The sequence below is a fragment of the Oncorhynchus mykiss genome, chromosome 5, assembly GCF_057628025.1.
Source record: "Oncorhynchus mykiss isolate SJ-2025 chromosome 5, ASM5762802v1, whole genome shotgun sequence".
Lineage (NCBI taxonomy): Eukaryota > Metazoa > Chordata > Actinopteri > Salmoniformes > Salmonidae > Oncorhynchus > Oncorhynchus mykiss.
In genome coordinates, this window is record NC_143026.1 from 72,984,526 (window position 1) to 73,003,668 (window position 19,143).

The following is a 19,143-nucleotide window of genomic DNA, read 5'->3' on the forward strand; positions in this document are numbered from 1 at the left end:
TTGATGAAAAGGTGACAGAAATTCACTCTATCTGACGTTGCTTGCATGTGGCAAGACGAGAGGGCTAAGTCTATGGATTCTCGTCGCTTTGTAGATTGGTTTACTGTGCAACAGGGACTCTTGGTGGCTGTTTGAAAACATTGCATACATTTTTATTACAGTAAAACGCCCTGTTATGTCATAGCCAGTTATGTCAGTTGATGACAGGACAGTAGTCTTCAATTTCCTTGGTGGGAAATGCAATTTAGTTGATAAATGTAATATTTTTTTAGATAGGTTTTTTCAATATGACTATATTTCTTGTCAGTTGAAAGAGACACACCAAATTTTAAAAAATCTTTCCAGAGAGGCAACAAATGTAAATGTTCCTACAAATTAGTAAAACAAAGTTTTGTATATTGGGCTTATTTTCTTAGAACATTATGTAGAACATAGATGCCTCTGCCTATTTTCTCCTCTGTACCATTGAACATAGATGCCTCTGTGCATCCTTTATAGAGAAAATCATGTCCTCTATTTCTGTCACAGACTGTGTGATACATTTGCTGTATGAGTTGTAATTTCAGGGCGTCTCTGTGCCCCTTCCTGGTTCTCCTCCCTCCCCTCTCTCCATCACGCCCCTTCTATTGGCACTTGTGTCACTGGTAGTGATGGTTTCAGCGATGACACTCTTCTTTCTGACCAAAGGCTAATAGGAAAATCAGTCTATTCGGCTTGGATCTCTTTACGTTGTGTGTTCGTCAGACTGCCGAGGAACAGTGGCTAGAACTCGTGAGTCAGCAGGGAAGGAGACCCAACTATAACTGCGCTAAACACGTGGCACTTTGTATTCGCTTAGGAGAATACTTTGTATTCGTGCACTTCGGAGACTCGTCAAGCAAGCTACAGTAGCTCACTCCTGCTCTCCACAGGGCCGACGCGCTAACAGTTATTTATAGTTGGGAGGCCACAGAGAACGAACTACAATAGACCTCTGCGAAGAGGACGAGACGGCATCCGTGTTCTAATAGTTACTGTTATATCACAGGAGAGAGCGATGGAAACCAAAATACTCATCGCTCTGTGCGCTCTGATCCTCAGCTTGGGTTCGATTGTAGAAGGTAAGAAGCTCTGGGATTCGCACTTCTGTGTTTCGGGGGTTGTTAGAATAAATACACACATAATACATTGTAGTCCTGGCAATCAGATCCTTTTTAGTTTTTTAATCGTGCGCATGATGGATAAGTTGTGGCCTGTTTGAATAAGCAAAAAGCCCATGTGATTTATTTGCTGTAGGTCGAAGTCATTGTGTCTGTAGGTTTATAATACAGTTATGCCTCTATCAGTTATTTCAGTCCATTTATTTTTCCTCTTCTCTCTATCTTCCTGTCATCCCTGCTACTGCTTACCTCTTGAGGTAAATACTGAATTGCCATTTCAAATCCACCTTTACATTTTCATCATGTCATTCTTTGCTCTCTCTCTCTCTCTTTCAAACATCTGCTGATCCTATATTTGTTCTCTGTGTTTAATTTGATGGTCTGCTCTGTCTCTCACATTATTAGTTAACATTTCACAGTCATAGTAAAGAAGTAGGTGTGTGTGAGAGATGCAGACAGTCTATGCCTAGGTTATGACACTGTTAACAAGTGGTAGGCCTACCATGATAATTGTAACTCCTTCTGAATCAGTTACTGAGCAATACCAGCCACTAAAAGTCGTCTTGTTGGTGTGCTACAATGAACAGAGATTTCATTCACAAACAGTTCAGCATATACAGTAGTTCTCACACACAATTAGCTGTTTTTAGATATTTCTATTGATCAGTTTTTATTGTTCAGAATAATGACTGTCTGTTTAACTGTAATCAGTCTAGGGTCTCTTTATCTCGCATACACACACACACACACACATACAGGGTCATCTTCTGAGGACAAGCATTGGGGTTGTAGGGTTGGACCCTGGTTCCATGGCGTGGGTGTTATATCTTTGTGCACATTATAGATAATGTAATGGTTGTTCACTCTATGGTGCAGATGAAGGAAAGGGGAAAGGATGCTGCCTTAGACCAGTGTTCCTCAAACCTTTCCTACAAGGAGGGCCCACAGCGTTGCACATTTTTGTTCCAGCCCAGCAGTAACACACCTGATTCAACTAATCAAAGGCAAACAGGTGTTAGTGCTGGGCTGGAACTAAAATGAGTAACCACGGCCCCTGGGTGTACCCCAGGACACTTGTCTAGTGTCTTGAGATGCACACAATTATATTTGTTTCGTCAAACCACAGAGGGAGGATGCAGGCAGACTGGGTGTGTTCCTACCAAGTTCCAAGACCTAGTTCCTAGAACTTAAGGTTCTTACAGATGCCCTGTGTGTCTGCCACGGCTCCTAGATGTCTAGCACACTTTCCAACCAAAAAATCGCAAATTTAGGCCCAAATCAGTGCCTGACCACAACTCGAACTGTGGTCTAGGGTTGCAGGTCAAGCACTCTATCCTATTGTACCAACGATTTCTACAATTTTGTGTATCCAATATACATACTCTGTGTGTGTGTGTGTGTGTATGTGTGTGTGTGTGTGTGTGTGTGTGTGTGTGTGTGTGTGTGTGTGTGTGTGTGTGTGTGTGTGTGCACTCAGTAGGAGGGGCTGAGTAGGCTTTGGAACAATCACAGTTATTTATAGTTCAGAACAAACATTTATGTGCCTGCCACACTCTTAGCTGTGCTCTGGCCAGCTCCCTCTGTCTCTCCCTTTTGTCTCCCTTTTCTTGACAGCAATGAAGCCAGCCCAAAACTAAAGTCGCATATCGCTTATCTAATACAGAGACAGCACAGGCCTTAGTGTTTAAAAAAGTACAGAGCACTTATTGCTGCAGTATTAGCTCTTCCTCCTCCTCCTCCTCCTCCTCCTCCTACTTCTACCTGATCTCAGCTCCTCACACACACTCCATTTCTCTTACAACTCTGCCTTTCACCTCTCCCTCCCATCTCTCTCTCCCTTTCTGACCCCTCCATCCTTCTTTTTGCCATCTCACATTCTCTCTCTCTATTTTCTCACCCCTCTCTCTCTCTTTCTCTGTCTCTCTCTTTCTGACTCTCAATTCTACTTAGCAGAGTGTATAGTCTTCAGTAGCTAAGTAAGGACAGGGAAACACAGGTTGACATTTGAAAATGTTTTATTAATTGCAGCACGATGCTGTCACAAGGTCTTCAAACTGGAATTAAAATGAACTTGGAAATAGCATAGAGTCACAGGATGGCATTTGCTGCTGCTCGTAAATGAGTGTGGAAACTCAGTCAGTTGAATGTCAAAGCCTGGAGTTGGCTGTATATGCTGTCAACTAAAGTGACATCCAGTCATCTTCTAGTCTATAGTCATGTAGTCAACTGACATTTTTCTACCAAGCTTGGTTAGATTCAATTGTAGGAGAGGAGAGGAGGTGACGAGGATTGAGGAGAGGAGAAATAGAGAAAAGGGGGAGAGGAGAGGCTACACAGAGGCCAAACCAGGGAAAAAACAAAACCTGAATAAGGATTTCTGAAAAGGCCACTGTTGCACACAATGTTTCCTTTGCTATATTCCATGTGAACTCTGACATTTACATTTTTAATCTGAGTATATACAGATTTTTCAGATGTTTATTTTTAATACAGGGTCTTAGGAGGATTGTGTGTTTGTAAATAAGTGGCCTATTTCAGTGAGCAGCATTGTCATATTCTTGTTATACTGATTGTCCATAGATTTAAGCCAGCAGTATACCACCCTGCATACCACTGCTGGCTTGCTTCTGAAGCTAAGCAGGGTTGGTCCTGGTCAGTTCCTGGATGGGAGACCAGATGCTGCTGGAAGTGGTGTTGGAGGGCCGGTAGGAGGCACTCTTTCCTCTGGTCTAAAAAAATATCCCAATTTCCCAGGGCAGTGATTGGGGACACTGCCCTGTGTAGGGTGCTGTCTTTTGGCTGGGATGTTAAACGGGTGTCCTGACTCTCTGAGGTCATTAAAGATCCCATGGCACTTATCGTAAGAGTAGGGGTGTTAACCCTGGTGTCCTGGCTAAATTCCCAATCTGGCCCTCAAACCATCACGGCCACCTAATAACCCCTAGTTTACAATTGGCTCATTCATCCCCCTCCTCTCCCCTGTAACTATTCCCCAGGTCGTTGCTGCAAATGAGAACGTGTTCTCAGTCAACTTACCTGGTAAAATAACAGATAAATAAAATAAAAATGTGTATAGCCTAAATATGGGTCTAGAAAACAGCCACAGTATAGCTTCTCACACAGATACACACCCAGTGCTGAAAGGAAAACTGCAAATCTGTTAGCAGAGAAATGGTTGGCTGTTCTTTCAGATGTAAGGGTCAAGTTATTTCCCCAGGTGCGTGCTGTATCGCCCTGAGTGTGTGTTCATGTGTGTGACCCTGTAACGCATGAAAAGGGGAAAGTGTTTCTCTATGGCAAACAGTGGTTCCCTTCATAGCTCCCCAGACACAACACACATCCTCCCCCCACAGCTTGACCTGAGCAGCCCTAACAGAGATGAGGCAGGGGAACAGGGCCAGTATTGTACAGCCACTCACTTTTCACACACTGGTATGTGTACGTTTGTGTGTGTGTGTGTGTGTGTGTGTGTGCATGGTCTTTTATAGCTATGTCAAAAGTTTGTGTGTACATGCATGGGCTTTCATGCCGTCAGCATGTTGTGTGCACGTCACTGTGTGTTTGATTGTGTGTGTTGAGCTGTGTGAGTGATGGAGAGGGGAATAAGAGGCTCCACGTCACTGTGTCACTGGCTTGTAATGGCATTAGACTGGTAGTCTGGACTTTATCAGATAGAGGGGGGAGAGGAGAGGAGGAGGAGTGTGAGAAGGAAAGGGGGAGAGGAATAGATAGATGGAAATGAGGACGAGGGAAGGACAGACAGAGGAGAAGAGAGACAGACAGATATCACATGTGACCTTTCTGGCTGCTATAAAACTGTTGGACCGTGTATACAGCATGACAACAGGCATGACTCAAAGCTAAAAATGTCCCATTTACATCAGCACGATTCTGCAGTTCTTTTGGAACGAATGTGCCCTAACGGTTCAACACTAACGTGTGGTTACAGACCTGGGGTTTTTCATCTTGTGGGTCACCATGCAAAAAACAACTACAATGTTTTATGGTGCCAATGCTGACAGTGACAAAACCTTCCTGATTACTATAGTGAGCCTGTTGAGACTAGATATTGTTTAGGCAGGGCAAGAGAGATTGAACACGAACAAGAGAGATTAGTGAATCTAAGTATCTAATCTGATGCTCATCTTCTTAAATTGGTTATTGAGTGTTACTGGTTGGCTATTGTTTGGGTTCCAAATGTTAGCTCACTTTGGATCAAGCTTTCCTTAATTGCATAGGAATCGTGTTGTTTAACTGAAAATGTCAGCGCAACAGACAGTCACAGATAGTGGTGTTTGAATATGCATATTTTACGTGACGGCAGTCCTTTAAAATGTAAAAGGAACAATTCTCGGCATGTCCCCAATGTCTCCTCTTTAGCAGACATAGACCAGAGTTGAATAATACATGTTACATCTGTATTCTGCCTCACCATCTATTCCAGTAGACCATCTATCCTCTCTGTCTACACTTCTTTAAAAATAGAGCAGCCTCCCCTTCTCAGGAGGAGTTGGAAGAAATTATCCTAACTGGTCCTGAAGGGATCTAATAGATATGTCATTCTTCTGGAAAACAAGGACTATCTGACTGAAGAAATGCATCATTCACAGATTGACTTATTTCAGAGATCATGAAAATACTATTTGATGACTTTCCTTACATCATTCCTTATTGTGCACTTGCTTCAGCAACACACTCATATTAACTGAACGTCAAAATGTCACCCTGATTGTCTCTCTTTTCCAGGCCAGGACTTTGGTGCTCACTCCTCTCCCTCAGACGGACCTCTGACCCTAGGTATGTCCGGGGCTGTTCAGGCACCCCTCCCTGGAGGTTCTCCCTCTCCTCCAGACTCTCTGTCCCTCCCCAGCACAGACTCCCCAAAGCCAGCCAGCAACCTCACTGATGGAGGGCTCTCCAACAACAACAGCAGCAGTAGCAACAGCAGCAGTAGCAGTAGCAACGACACAGCAGTCGTAGTGGTAAAAGAGGTCCCAGGTAAATGTACTGTATAAGATAAAAAATAGAATGAATGGAATTGTATTGGTTCGGAGGACTACTTTATTATTTAATAAAATATCATTTCAAATTTGACATTTAAACATGTAATTTGTTTAAGATAAATGGTTCAGCTTGTTCTCAGTCTATTTAGAGCCATGCCACCTTAGATCAGGGGTACTTAGAAGCCACAACATAGTCAGACACAGCACAAGCAGAGTGGAGAGCTGTGACTGGGCTGTGATGATACACACACACACACACACACACACACACACACACACACACACACTAGAAGACAGAACATGGTCCTTAAAAGGAGAATACTGTTGGGTTTACTAACTAGAGCACAAAGAGAGAAATGAGATAGACAGAAGAGGGAGAACTTAAGGGAAAAAAACAAGATCATGAGAGAATTAACAGAGAATTAACAGCAAGTTGTTAGGCATACAGGAAGAGGGCAGAGTGTAGAACTAGAGGGGGGTGGAAGAGGAGGAGGAGGAGAGATGTGCTGTGATTAAATGCAGTGTGATTTCGCACAGAAAGGTGAGAAAGTTTGGAGCCTGACACACACACACACACATTGGCTCATTGCAAACATACACCCCCACCACCTGCACCTCACCCACTCTCTGTATCTGTATCCTCTGGGAGGTTTTACAGGTATATATTATCTCATCACAACACTGCTGCTTGTCGCTCCTCTGTGTCCTCTGGCTGGTAGTTAGAAGATACACTGCTAATTCGAGTGTGTTTGTGTGCGTTCAACTGTGTTTTTTCTTGTTGAATGTTTTTTTATGCAGATATTGACTGTGACTTTTCACCTATCAATTGCTTTTCTAATTGATACAAATATTTGCAAACTTGATACATTAATGGGTCCTTCTTTTCTTTGTATTGAATTTCACTTAAAAACCTTTCTTCTTCTCTCTTCTAGCCACCAGTGTGGGGGTCCCTGCCCCCACTCCCATCCCTGAGAAGACCCCTGGCCCGGAGAACCTCACTGAAGAAACCGCACAGCCCTCTGATGCTCCCTCTGACAACCACACTGCCCCTACACACACACCCACCACCACAGTCCTCGTTCACAAACCTTCCACCATCCCAACACACACACCTGTCTACTCCACCACTCCATCCAGCCATGCCCCTCATTCCTCCAAAACTCACTCACCCATCACCACCACCGCTTCCCCAGCCCCTACTAGGCCTGAGACCCACCCAACTAACACCTCCGCTGCCCCCCAGCCCAGCTCAACCCCCAGCCCTGACCCAGATACCTCTAACCCTATCCAGCCTAAACAGCCCCTCAGTCCCTTTCTCACCACCACTACCACCACCTCTCCCCCAGCTCTACCTACGTCTGAGCCCCAGACCCAGACATCCAGCATCACCCCTCTCCCGGCTTCCACCCCAGCCAGCAGCCCTCCATCCCAGGCTAAAACGCATGCCGACATCCCCTCTCAGCTCAATGTAGTGGATGGTGAGTAGATGGATTCGTTGTGTATGCGTGTGGGTGTGTTATGTTGCTAGTGTTTTGTTATTTGTTATCAAACAGCAGCAACCACAATATTATATACTATGATCTCTCTGGCGTATAAAGGGGGGAGACATCCAACCCCGGTCTAATAAAACCACACACACTAAACCTAAACGGTCCAGTCGTCAGTCCCATGACTGGCTCTGTCACTTGCCAGACAGAGAGATGATTGTGGGGTGGTGGTGCTGATAGTACCCTTAGATGTTTAGGAGGGAGTGTGTGTGTGTGGGGTGGGGCAGACTTGTGCAGGGAAACAAAGAACAGCATAGCTTTTGTTGGGATGCCAGTTCAATGCTGGGTGCGTCAGTTTAGTCCTATGCCCAGAAAGCCCCGGGCTTGCTCGCTCTCTCTGTCACTACCCTCTACAATCAAGTCTGTCTTATTCTCTTTGTAAGATATCCTGTTAATAGCTTGTGTTTATATTTTATAATATGATATATTTAATATTTTAATATATTATGTTATCCATCACAGGAGGCTGCTGAAGGGAGGACGGCTCATAATAATGGCTGGAACGGAGTTAATGGAATGGTATCAAACACATGGAAACCATGTGTTGGATGTTTTGGATACCATCCCACTAATTCCACGACAGCCATTACCACAAGTCCGTTCTCCCCAATTAAGTTGCCACCAACCTCCTGTGGTATATATGTATATATAGTATAATATGTTCCCCTCACCCGAGCAGGGGAACCAGTGTTCCATAGTGGTGGACCTGCCCTGGACCCTCTCCTAGCTGGACTAGTGTCCGTCTTCATCGTCACTGCAGCCATCATCACCCTGCTCCTCTTCATCAAACTGCGACGACGGGATCAGCGGCCTGAGTTCCGCAGGCTCCAGGACCTGCCTATGGTGAGACAGTAGAACACAAGTGGTTAGGTGAAGAGACAGTGTAACACTTAACATTAATGAGACCTGAAGACTTGCGTAAGCATCAGTCTTCTTTTGTGAGTTATTACACTAAGTAGCCATTGTTAGCATTAGCGTTTACTTCACTCACCACCTGTCATCTTGACCAGCGCTCACCATTTACATCCTGTTGTGTTTTCCCCTGTTTAGGATGATATGATGGAGGATACTCCCCTGTCTATGTACAGCTACTGATGATGATGGAGGACACAGTCTGACCTGATGGAACAGCCAGACCCCCACAGACCTTCTCCCTCTCTATAGTCCAACCTGGCCTTCTATCCTTGTCCCCTGTCCTCATATCCTTTCTTTTATCCGCACTGACATGAGACGTGGACTGGTGAAAGCCAGTTGCTGATAGGCATCCTCCATATTGCTTTTATCGACCCTGTGTTTTCAAATCAGTGCAGATGGAGGAGATGAGGAGAGGGAGGCGCCATTTTAGACCATTGAGATGCATCCCTGGCGTTCCCTCACCACCTTTGTGTCTCTGTGAGCAACAGGGGGTTTCTGTGTGATTGTGACCAGCTCTTTTCCTGGTCTATGTGGATCCGAAGTTCCATCAGCAGCATTCCCACTTCTACATTCTACCTTCTATATTCAAGCGTGCACTCTGTCAGCTGTGTTTTGGTTGAGTGTTCGGTAACGAGGGATCCTCTCTTTCATCACTAGTTAGAGGCTACTTGTACCTGGCTATATAGTGTTGTACAGTACGGTTGCACTTTACGTTACAGAGGACATGTATGTGTGTGTGTGTCTGTGTGTGCGTGCGTGTCTGTGCATGGTTGAGCGAGCATGCACGTGCGTATGTGGGGGTGGGGGGGTGTGGTTTGGGGGTATTTAAGTTGAGCGTTTCCATGGAAACTAGTTCCTCTCTAAAGATCCTGCTTGTTATTGTTCATTTTGTTTCTCTATTGGGAGTCTCTGGTGGTGTTAGTTCATTGGGCTAACACAGCCTTGTGGCCTGCAGACAACCTGGGTTCAAACCTGGTCAGTCACACTTGTAAGGGGGAGGTTGTCTCTCTGAGTATCTTTAGTACATTTATCTTTATATAAAGCCTGAATGGACTCTTCCACCCCATTAGAGCTATTTACAGAGTACAATACAGAGAAACCATCCTCGATGGCGGCTCAATACATTCCATGCCTGTTAGAATTCTACATTTCAAAGCACGTGTTGTGAACTCTAAGGCTGGTTTGTCTGTTATTGTAGTTCTCACAGCCAGGCCGAGACCTATGTTCTAACATGTCTTAGTAAGGAAGAGCCTTGGGCAGATTCAGCAGCAGTGTTTCCAACTGAATTTGGCCAGTTGTCTTTCAATACAATTCATTCATTGGTTTAATCGTGTAGCTACTTGACATGAGGGTAACTTGTTGCCCAAGTCAGTCAGTGCTAGCCGCTACCATTAGCATGCAGTCCATTAACTGTCTCAAGGGAAGGGGACTCTGATAAACTACTCCATGAACACAGACATTGTAAATGTATAGCACGAGGTCAGAGAGAGAAACTCTTTAATGTAAGGCTTTTGTGACATAATGAGCATAATGCTCCATTGATGTGAGGGGAATGCAGTCTGTGTGTTAGTCTGCGTTTGTTAGACACACAGGAGAAAAGAACACCCCCTCCCTCCTTCCCTACCCCAACCTCTATTGGGGAGACTTGAGTTGAAGCCATAGGCCTGTATTGGAGACAGTATATATGGCACAGACAGTGGAGTATGGCACAGAGCAGGGTCAAAGAGTTAGCCAGCTAAATTTCATAATATTCTGAATTAACTTTACATTCCAACTTCATAAAGAAAGGTAGACTTGAAATCAAACGTCATGGTATAATTGACTTCAAAGTTTACATTTTTAAACAAATTAGAAAAGCAATAGTTATGTCTATTTCTGAATGTTTGTCAAAGTTAGCTGATTTAGGGCTAGATGAAATCCAGACTGCTGAAGATACGCGTTACAGCGCGATTGAAATGTAAAGGTCATTTCCATTTGAGCCGACGTATGTTGCGTTTCCCGTGAATGCAGTCTCCATGAATGCGGAACCATTGCCTTTAAATTTCAATCACGCTATAGTGTAGATCTTCCACGGTCCGGATTTAGTCTAGGCTTTAGTGTTCCTGCGTGGGCTACCAGATTAGTTTGTTGCAGACGCCGCTGACGTTTGTTGCCTTGCCAGTTATCTGCATCAACGGGACTTAAGTCAGAGTTGAAACAGAGTGGTTCATTTTGACTCCATGTGGAGTGGAATGGTAGTTCATTTTGACTCCATGTGGAGTGGAATGGTAGTTCATTTTGACTCCATGTGGAGTGGAATGGTAGTTCATTTGCACCCATGTGTTAGTAGTCCCTTATATGAAGTGCCAAAAAGTTAACTGGTTGTATTATAAGGTTGATATGTTTTACTGTTTGACGTCGATTCTGGAGTGATGATGTTTTTTGATTAAAGATATGAAACCATCCTCGTTCCTCTCTCATTACAGATCTTGGTTGTTGGGCTACGGTGGCTGACACGCACACACACACTAACAAAAGTAACTACAACAAATGAACTATTTTATTACAGCTCTTTATCCAGAATTTTATTGCAGAAGCCCAAAATCATCACATTTGTTTTACAGGCCGTACAGTGAGTCAATGTAACATTTAAACAAGCAGCGGTCTAGTACTTGGCTGTGTGTGATAGAACTGTAAGAGAAAGCCCTGAATCATCCACATTAAAACTTGTCATCACTATGGCCAAAGCCCCTCCCTATCTCACCCCTTCCCCATTGCCCCCTCCATTAACCCCCCTCTCCCCAGCCCATCTGTGGTCCCTCGCTCCATGGGCCATTCCCCTTCGCGGGGAGGGGTTATCTGGCTAGACAGTCTCTAACTGCTGAAATATTAAACAGACCGACTCATGTTACACAGCAGGACTTGTCTGTGGTCCAAAGGCGAGAGGGAAGAGAGGCCTGGGCTGCATCTCAATACTTTACAGTAAATAGATCAAAATACCGTACCAAATAACAGAGAGCACCTCACTGATTTGCATCAGCCTTAGATAGTAAAAGTAAACATCAGTCCACCATATGTTTTACTAATGGTCTTAGACTCAAAAACACCAGTGATCATCAAGTTGTATATCGTCAGTGAAATCAAAGCTTTCCCCAGATGTAATTCATTAAGACAATCACAGAATGCTGCCACACTGTTGAGTTAAATACTATTGGTGTGTAATACAAAACACTATTGTACACCTTTTCCCAAAAAACACTGACACAAGACAAAAGAGCATAATCACTTAGGAGTTTTTAAAATAAGGTGCTTTCTTTTTCTCAAGCAGAGTTCAGCCTTTTCATCATCCTCTTTAGTCAGGGTTTGAGGTTTGTGCCCAAAAACTCCTCAAAGAAAGAACTCATAGCATTCTAGAACACTGGCATGACGAAGCCTCTCAAAGGTCATTGAGGCTGAGGTCGGGGGGGCTGTCTGACCCCAACTCCAGGTTTCCATCATCATCATCATCATCATCATCAAGATCATCATCATCGTCCAGGCCACTTCCTGGTCCTCTGAGGTCATTTCCTGCAGAATGGGAGCTCTGATGTACCCGAGGTACTGCTAGAGGAGGAGCTGAAAGAGAGAAGAACCGTCAACGTGTGTGTGTGTGTACTAGTCCCAAGGGTTTTAGCAGTAGTGTTCCCGTAAGAGAGATTGGGATCAGACCTCTAAATGTTTCCCAGAGCAATTGAGGCACATGCGGACAGGATAATTAGATTAGATGATGCCACACACACACACTACAGGAAGTGTTTAGTATCCCATCCAAACACACACACGTTTCTCAAACTGCTGACCAGCAGACATGGATGGAGAGGAAATGAGGGATTCTCGGTCCTCTCCTCAGGCAAGCAGAGTGACAGTCAGTCACATAACACATTTTCAATGGAGGTCACTGGTGTGTGTCTTACATGAACCCACATCCAAAAACTACAAGAGTTCACTCTTCCTTTGTGCTAGATCTATGGTGCGAACACACAAATCAGGTAGGCACGCATGCACACACAGACACATGTACACTGTTAATCCAGCCTCCTGTTCCTTGGTGAGTCAGACATGTTGTGATGAGTCACTGAAACGGTTAGATCTACAGCCCAAATATACATGTGTGGTGTGTATGGGAGAGGGTTACAACACTTTCTGTTCCTCTGAAACAAACTGGACCCATAATGGGACTCATTCTGCTCCTCAGTGACAGGAGCAAAGTGTGAGTATACCTGTGTCTCTGTCATCCAGCCAGGACAGGTCATCAGAGCTGACCTCAGCCAGACTGGGGGTGGGACTGAAGTCGTCAGAGTCCGAGTCTGGCTCCGCCTTTTGACCCCTGGCATCTTTACAGCGGGAGAAGGCAGCTAATGCTGGAACTGGAGGGGGGGGGGTTAATAGACAAACAGGGTTATACTACTCAAGTGAGTAGATATGTGTGTGTGTCTCTTACCTGCTGTGTGTAGTGTAACAGTAGGTGTGTGTCACTTACCTGCTGTGTGTAGTGTAACAGTAGGTGTGTCTCTTACCTGCTGTGTGTAGTGTAACAGTAGGAGTGTGTCTCTTACCTGCAGTGTGTAGTGTAACAGTAGGATTGTGTCTCTTACCTGCTGTGTGTAGTGTAACAGTAGGTGTGTGATGTCTCTCCCGGAGAATCAGACTCCTGATCTCGTCCTTCAGCTCCGATACAGTTATCCTGCAGGACACAGTGATAGCATCATTCACTCACACACACACACACACACACACACACACACACACACACACACACACACACACACACACACACACACCTGATCTGGCGGACCTCCTGCTCTGTGTGTGTGTATTGAGAAACAGTCTTGGCCAGGTCAAAGCTGTGGTTTCTGTAGCTGTCTGTTAGTTCCTCTAGTGTCTGGGGAAAGGCAAAGTGTAGAGGTTAGAGGTCGGGAGACAGAGAGAAAACAAGTCACTCAAATTACCTTCTTTAATTATTCAATTGTTAATTTAATTCCTTCATTCATGAATACCTTGCAGCTGTGTTCATACTGCCTCCTCGTCTCTCTGGCCTCCGACTGCTGAAGAAACATGTCCTCCTCCTGCCTCCCTGTCACACACACAAATACAAACACACATACGATGAAAGAAAAGGAGTAGGAGTAAGCGAGACTGTGCTTGCCCTCTCAACAGCTCTGAGTCTGAGACATGTGTAGTCCTGCAGAAAAAAAACTGAGAACAAGACTGTATGTGAGACTCACTGAGCTGGGTTTTGAGTGTGTCCACCTCTCTCCTCAAATGATCCAACTCCTCCCTTCGCAGCTTAGAGCAGAAACTATAAAAGGACAACAATCAGCTTTCACCAAACCGGTATGGTCCATACTAAGGGCTAATGGTTGATTTGGTGTTGGGCTACACATACAATAATGATCACCTGAACCTCACAGGTGAGTAAAACCCTGCCCCCTCACCTCTCCTCCAGGTTGCCTTGCGATGTGGCTCCGGTGATGTGCCTTCTCAGAGTGCTGAGCTCACGGCCCACATCTCTCCTCCACTGGTCCATCCTTCTCTCCACTTCTGGACTAGTCATCCCTGACCCTCTCCTCTCTCCATCCCTTTCTTGTTCCCGCTCTCTCTCCCTCTCCGTCGCCTGCTCTCGCAGCCTGCGAACCTCGTCTGAGAGATAGAAGAATAACACATCTACAATATTCGATCAACAAATCAATCACTCAACCAATCAGGATTGGTATATTGAGCAGTAAATGTTAGTGTTGTGTGATAATGATAGGTGTATGTACCTTGTAGTGCCTGTATGTGGCGCTGCTGAGAGTGTCTCTCTCTGTCCATGTCATGAAGACTTTGGGTCAGAGACTCTATGGCCTGGCAACCATTAGAACAAAAAAAGAGTAGGAGGAAGAAGAAATTAGCTAAAATGTAGGGCTATTTATGCACCTTTTATGTAACAAAAATGATAGTTACACATGAACACACGTATGCGCACACGCACGGACCTGGCTCTGGATCTGCAGTTGTGATTGGACGGCTGCCAGGTCTGCCCACTGCACAGCGGAGGAGGGAGGGGGGAGGAGAGAGATGGAGGACTTGGGGAGAGGGGACGGACGAGGGAGCTCAAAATTTGACACACTAGCCACCTCCCTGACTGGAAAGAGATCTACTGAGTTAGCGAGAGACAGAGAGGATAAGAAGGAGCAGAAAAAGAGGGGGAATCACCAACAGAGAAAGTGTGTCACAGTCAGCCATCTTAAAGACCACAGAGATCTCCCCTCACCTTCTCTTCCTTTTGGATAATTCCCTGGCATGGTCAGTCTCTCCTGGGGAAACATGAACCCCGTCAACACACAGTGGGGAAAGTACATAGGGTATTTATGAACTTCAATGTTTCTATCATATACTGTAAAACTAGAATCTAGCTAACTGCTAAGAATCAGCAGTCAACTCTTCTGATGAAGCCCTTGGTAATGCACTGCCACGTATGCATAATTATGTTATAGTGCCATCTACTGGCTACTCACCCTCATCTTGGCAACACTGCCATCAGCTGCTGAGAGGATGGAGCTCAGCTGGTTGTCCCAGTTCATCTCAGTCAGGGCTGCTCTACTCAAACCATAGGACAAGGGTGCAAAGACTGATGTCTGAGTATTTATGGCACAAAAGTTAAAGCACTTGCCCTCTACCTGCAGGGTATCTTGTCCACGCTCTGCTCAAACTGTCCCTCTAAATCCCTACATAATCCAGTATTCATTCGTGTGTTCTTCTGCCCACATCTCCACTGTCAACTTTTTCATCTCAACAAGTTAAGTTTTATTGTACACAAGTACAGTGAAATTCCTTTATTGCTCTTTCCCTACAATGAAGTAATCAATATCAGTAGTACTGTAAAAACAATTTTTAAAAACAAGCAAAATTATAAACAAATAAATGAAATGTATATGGTACACGCATGAGATTAGCCATTGCATTGGCCAGTATTTTATAACCAACGTGTGATGCTGTAACTCTAGACGAGTTGGTTGGTTGCTGAATGATGATGATGAGGTAGGTGGCTAACACAAATCAATGACACTTCATTGACAGATGAGTTAACACAGCTAACAGTCGCTAGCTAAGTACCGTTGCAGGTGGCTTTTGTTTTGGGCTTGCCTTTGTGTTGTTGCTAACGTTGCGTTCGAATTTGACAGTCAGAGGCATTGTTTGCAATGCATGATTGACCGGCTAGCTAACATTCACCCTAGTGATTTGTTTATACATTGAACACGATGGCGACGTTCGCTTTACAGTTGATTTGCCCCTGGCACCAAGTACTCAAAATCACAAATCAATCAGTGCATGAACAGAAAGCTGGCTAAAGGTCGATATTTCAGCGATGGATGAAACAATTCAAAGGTTGGTTAACATTACAGAACATAATATACATTATTAAAACATTGAGCAGAAATGTACATTATTAGCTAGTTACTTACGTACTGTCCTGTTCCACTTTTAAATCCTCAACGTGATTGCGTATAATATGTTGCCCTAATGGGTTCTGGGTATTGTAGTTGATAGATTAAATGCTTACAACGCGGAAGTAAGAGAGTCACGTGATAGAGAACACTATTTCCCACAACCCAACACATTTAAACATTCAGTGATGGCGCTGCCCACGGTCAATGTGGAAGATGTGAGAAAAGCTTTGAGTAATCATCTGTCAAAGTTGGGGTTTGAAGTTTATCCACTGAAGGTAACGTTAAGGCCGCTGTTCCATTCGAGCTATTTGTTAAAATAATTTGCGTCAAACTTTAAACGTGGCCCTTTTTTTTTTAAATATTGTCAGACTGTCAGTGAACGTGTCGTCAATTGTTAAACTAGTCAAGTTGACAAGCTCCAATTCAAAGTTCGGACACGCTTTCTCAGCCATGCCTTGTTCATATGAAAATGATAAAAGCTGACCATACTGGACTGTAGTCTGCCAATAGGTTTGGGACTTATGGCACAGGTGATAGTATATCTGTCCAATAACGACAGGGTTGTTGAAACGTGTCCCTTCCTGGCTGTTCCCCCTCAATCGCTACAAAAGTTACCCACATTTGTATTCTTTGTTGTGCATGTGTTCCCAGATTGGCTGGTACAATGTAGTCCTGCCCCCCTCTCTCCACCTGTCCTACCCTGATGACACCCTGGGAGCGGTGGTGCTCAGCACTCCAGCCATGTTTGAACAGGCCTTCCTGCCCTTCATGGAGAGCAGGGGCTGGAAGGGGGTGTCTGCAGACCCCATAGACCAGTGTGTCAAACACTGCATCAACAACACAGTCTCTGAGGTGGGTGGGGGGGGCGGGGGCAACCAGTGCATCACTCACTGCATAAACACCTGGGGTGTTGATGGAGTAATGTTGAAAAACGTTTTGAAACAGTTTACTCCAAAATAAAAAGGTTTTGCAACAAAAAGAGTTTGTATTAAAAAAAATCCAGGTAGGTCGTCACTCCCCATTTCGTTTACTCTGTTTGCTTCCGTTTAGTTGTTATTAAACATATTTCATTACAAGACTTAATTAATACACACACCCTTGGGCCACACTTCACATCTCTCTCCCCTCTCTACCTCCCCCCCATCTCTCTCTCCCTCCTGTAGTGTTTTCCAGGTGTGAAGGTAGATGTGAGTTATGACTATGAGATGCTGCCCAGCAGGAAGCCCAAGTTCCTGGCCCAGAGTGCTGCCCATGTGGCGGGAGCTGTGTACTACTACCAACGCTCCGACATACTTGACCACCCCTGGGGGGAGAAGGTGAGTGACAGGTCCAAAGGGGTTATTCAGTCATTAATTTACTAATAAATTGATAAATAGGGTGCTGTATGTTCTTTGGTTCACAGATGGCCAGTCATTTGTATTACTTATAAAACTATTTATACTACCTCTTTGTCTTCCTCTCCCCCCTCCCTTCCTCTTGTCACCTCTACAGAAGATGTTTGGTGTGTGTATACACCCGCGTCTGGGGGGCTGGTTTGCTATCAGAGCTATGTTAGTGTTTGTTGGGTCTGAGGTGGGTTCGGAGCTGCAGCAGACAGCTCCTCCAGACTGTGTTCCTACCAGGGAGGATAGGATACAGCTACTGGAGGACTTTAACCTCAGATGGCAGGTAGGATTTACACTATATACTATAGTAATAACTATTGATCAATAATATGGTTGGCGGATAGCCCTGCTACAATATACTGGATTAATAAGTATAGATCAACAATAAGGATAGCATGGCAGGTAGGTCTGCAACTATATACTGTCTATATCAATAATGGGTGCAAATGATGCATATTAATAAATATAATTATGTATGATTCATTTAAAGAGGATATAGAGAATATATAATCTGTGTTGACAGGACTGGAGTTACAGAGATATCGTCCCCCCAGTCCAAACCTACTCCCAGAAACAGAGAAAATACTTCTCCACCCCCCCAGCCCAGCGACTAGACTTGCTCACAGACTGGGGCTACCTGACCGGGGGAGAAGAGGACAACACACAGGAGAACTGACAGATGATAACAGTGAGAGGAGACGCTACAGTTAGACTTGGCTGGCTCTGAACTAACTGACTCTGGTATGGTTTGAGGCCATTTTGGACATGCAATCCCTACATGCTCATTGGTACTGTGGTCTTTCTGTATTCACAGACAGTGTTCCACTGTGAGAGCTAATGTACTTTATCTGCCTATTGGCCTATGAAGCTACTATAATGTTTAGTGTTAGATGGTAGAGTGAAAATAGATCTTTCATGGAAAAGCAACAATAGTACGTTTAAATGTGATAAAGGACTTAATAAATGCACAAACATTTTATTGTTTTGATAATTTTTCAGTTGTACTGTGAAATGATCCACGTTGAACAGTTGTACTGTACATTTAGTGAGCTTTTGCTCAAGAGACTACTGCTATCCTTTATCATCAAACTATTATTTTTATTAAAAATAAATCATTGTTGGAATGACACACATGCATCAATTGAATAAATAATGCTCATTCTGCTTTAGCTTTTAGTCAGTTACTCATAATGTTGATGCAAAAGTCCTGAGGATTAGGGTTATGATTTTTATTTATTTTATTTCACCTTTATTTAACCAGGTAGGCTAGTTGAGAACAAGTTCTCATTTACAACTGCGACCTGGCCAAGATAAAGCACAGCAGTGTGAACAGACAACAACACAGAGTTACACATGGAGTAAACAATAAACAAGTCAATAACATAGTAGAAAAAAAATAATCTATATACATTGTGTGCAAAAGGCATGAGGAGGTAGGCAATAAATAGGCCATAGGAGTGAATAATTATAATTTAGCAGATTAACACTGGAGTGATAAATGATCAGATGAACATGTGCGGGTAGAGATACTGGTGTGCAAAAGAGCAGAAAAGTAAATAAATAAAAACAGTATGGGGATGAGGTAGGTAAATTGGGTGGGCTATTTACCGATGGACTATGTACAGCTGCAGCGATCGGTTAGCTGCTCAGATAGCAGATGTTTAAAGTTGGTGAGGGAGATAAGTCTCCAACTTCAGAGATTTTTG

General features: G+C 44.2%; 3 protein-coding genes across 8 annotated transcripts; 2 read left to right on the top strand and 1 right to left on the bottom strand.

Moving 5' to 3' along the window:
- The first annotated feature begins 180 nt into the window (after positions 1 to 180).
- On the top strand, positions 181 to 11,046 carry LOC110522993 (uncharacterized). 2 transcript variants are annotated; one of them, XM_021601417.3, is made up of 5 exons: positions 181 to 1,100; positions 5,886 to 6,137; positions 7,075 to 7,620; positions 8,369 to 8,532; positions 8,740 to 11,046. In XM_021601417.3, exons 1-5 carry the CDS (start codon positions 1,037 to 1,039, stop codon positions 8,782 to 8,784), a joined length of 1,071 nt encoding a protein of 356 aa, XP_021457092.3. In that variant the 5' UTR covers positions 181 to 1,036; the 3' UTR covers positions 8,785 to 11,046. The 2 variants fall into 2 exon arrangements, with proteins under 2 accessions (XP_021457092.3, XP_090091956.1); XM_090235830.1 differs by having other exon boundaries at positions 588 to 1,100; positions 5,886 to 5,936.
- A 93-nt stretch (positions 11,047 to 11,139) lies between these two features.
- On the bottom strand, positions 11,140 to 16,149 carry LOC110524487 (uncharacterized). 5 transcript variants are annotated; one of them, XM_090235829.1, is made up of 12 exons: positions 16,068 to 16,149; positions 15,120 to 15,201; positions 14,876 to 14,918; positions 14,598 to 14,758; positions 14,385 to 14,466; positions 14,058 to 14,262; positions 13,848 to 13,921; positions 13,620 to 13,696; positions 13,404 to 13,504; positions 13,218 to 13,306; positions 12,843 to 12,989; positions 11,140 to 12,198 (listed from the first exon to the last, which is right to left on the bottom strand). In XM_090235829.1, the coding sequence occupies exons 2-12, from the start codon at positions 15,183 to 15,185 to the stop codon at positions 12,020 to 12,022; spliced, it is 1,224 nt and encodes a 407-aa protein (XP_090091955.1). In that variant the 5' UTR covers positions 15,186 to 15,201; positions 16,068 to 16,149; the 3' UTR covers positions 11,140 to 12,019. The 5 variants fall into 5 exon arrangements, with proteins under 5 accessions (XP_090091955.1, XP_021459869.3, XP_090091952.1 ...); XM_021604194.3 differs by having other exon boundaries at positions 14,598 to 14,761; XM_090235826.1 differs by having other exon boundaries at positions 13,179 to 13,306; positions 14,598 to 14,761.
- Positions 16,150 to 16,188: 39 nt separating this feature from the next.
- Positions 16,189 to 18,607, top strand: mmachc (metabolism of cobalamin associated C). The gene is made up of 5 exons (XM_021604195.3): positions 16,189 to 16,327; positions 16,704 to 16,904; positions 17,216 to 17,368; positions 17,544 to 17,720; positions 17,961 to 18,607. The coding sequence occupies exons 1-5, from the start codon at positions 16,238 to 16,240 to the stop codon at positions 18,111 to 18,113; spliced, it is 774 nt and encodes a 257-aa protein (XP_021459870.1). The 5' UTR covers positions 16,189 to 16,237; the 3' UTR covers positions 18,114 to 18,607.
- Positions 18,608 to 19,143: the final 536 nt, after the last annotated feature.

What these genes read in the sequence shown, in the direction of transcription:
- LOC110522993 (XM_021601417.3), top strand. Translation starts at nt 1,037, where the DNA reads ATGGAAACCAAAATACTCATCGCTCTGTGCGCTCTGATCCTCAGCTTG. An exon ending in CTTGGGTTCGATTGTAGAAG is followed by an intron (nt 1,101 to 5,885) that starts GTAAGAAGCTCT and finishes TCTCTTTTCCAG; the next exon opens with GCCAGGACTTTGGTGCTCAC. An exon ending in GGCTCCAGGACCTGCCTATG is followed by an intron (nt 8,533 to 8,739) that starts GTGAGACAGTAG and finishes TCCCCTGTTTAG; the next exon opens with GATGATATGATGGAGGATAC.
- LOC110524487 (XM_090235826.1), bottom strand. Translation starts at nt 15,185, where the DNA reads ATGAACTGGGACAACCAGCTGAGCTCCATCCTCTCAGCAGCTGATGGC. An exon ending in CAAGGCAACCTGGAGGAGAG is followed by an intron (nt 13,922 to 14,057) that starts GTGAGGGGGCAG and finishes GTCCTTTTATAG; the next exon opens with TTTCTGCTCTAAGCTGCGAA. An exon ending in GCTGGATGACAGAGACACAG is followed by an intron (nt 12,199 to 12,842) that starts GTATACTCACAC and finishes TCTCTCTTTCAG; the next exon opens with CTCCTCCTCTAGCAGTACCT.
- mmachc (XM_021604195.3), top strand. Translation starts at nt 16,238, where the DNA reads ATGGCGCTGCCCACGGTCAATGTGGAAGATGTGAGAAAAGCTTTGAGT. An exon ending in TTGAAGTTTATCCACTGAAG is followed by an intron (nt 16,328 to 16,703) that starts GTAACGTTAAGG and finishes ATGTGTTCCCAG; the next exon opens with ATTGGCTGGTACAATGTAGT. An exon ending in ACTTTAACCTCAGATGGCAG is followed by an intron (nt 17,721 to 17,960) that starts GTAGGATTTACA and finishes CTGTGTTGACAG; the next exon opens with GACTGGAGTTACAGAGATAT.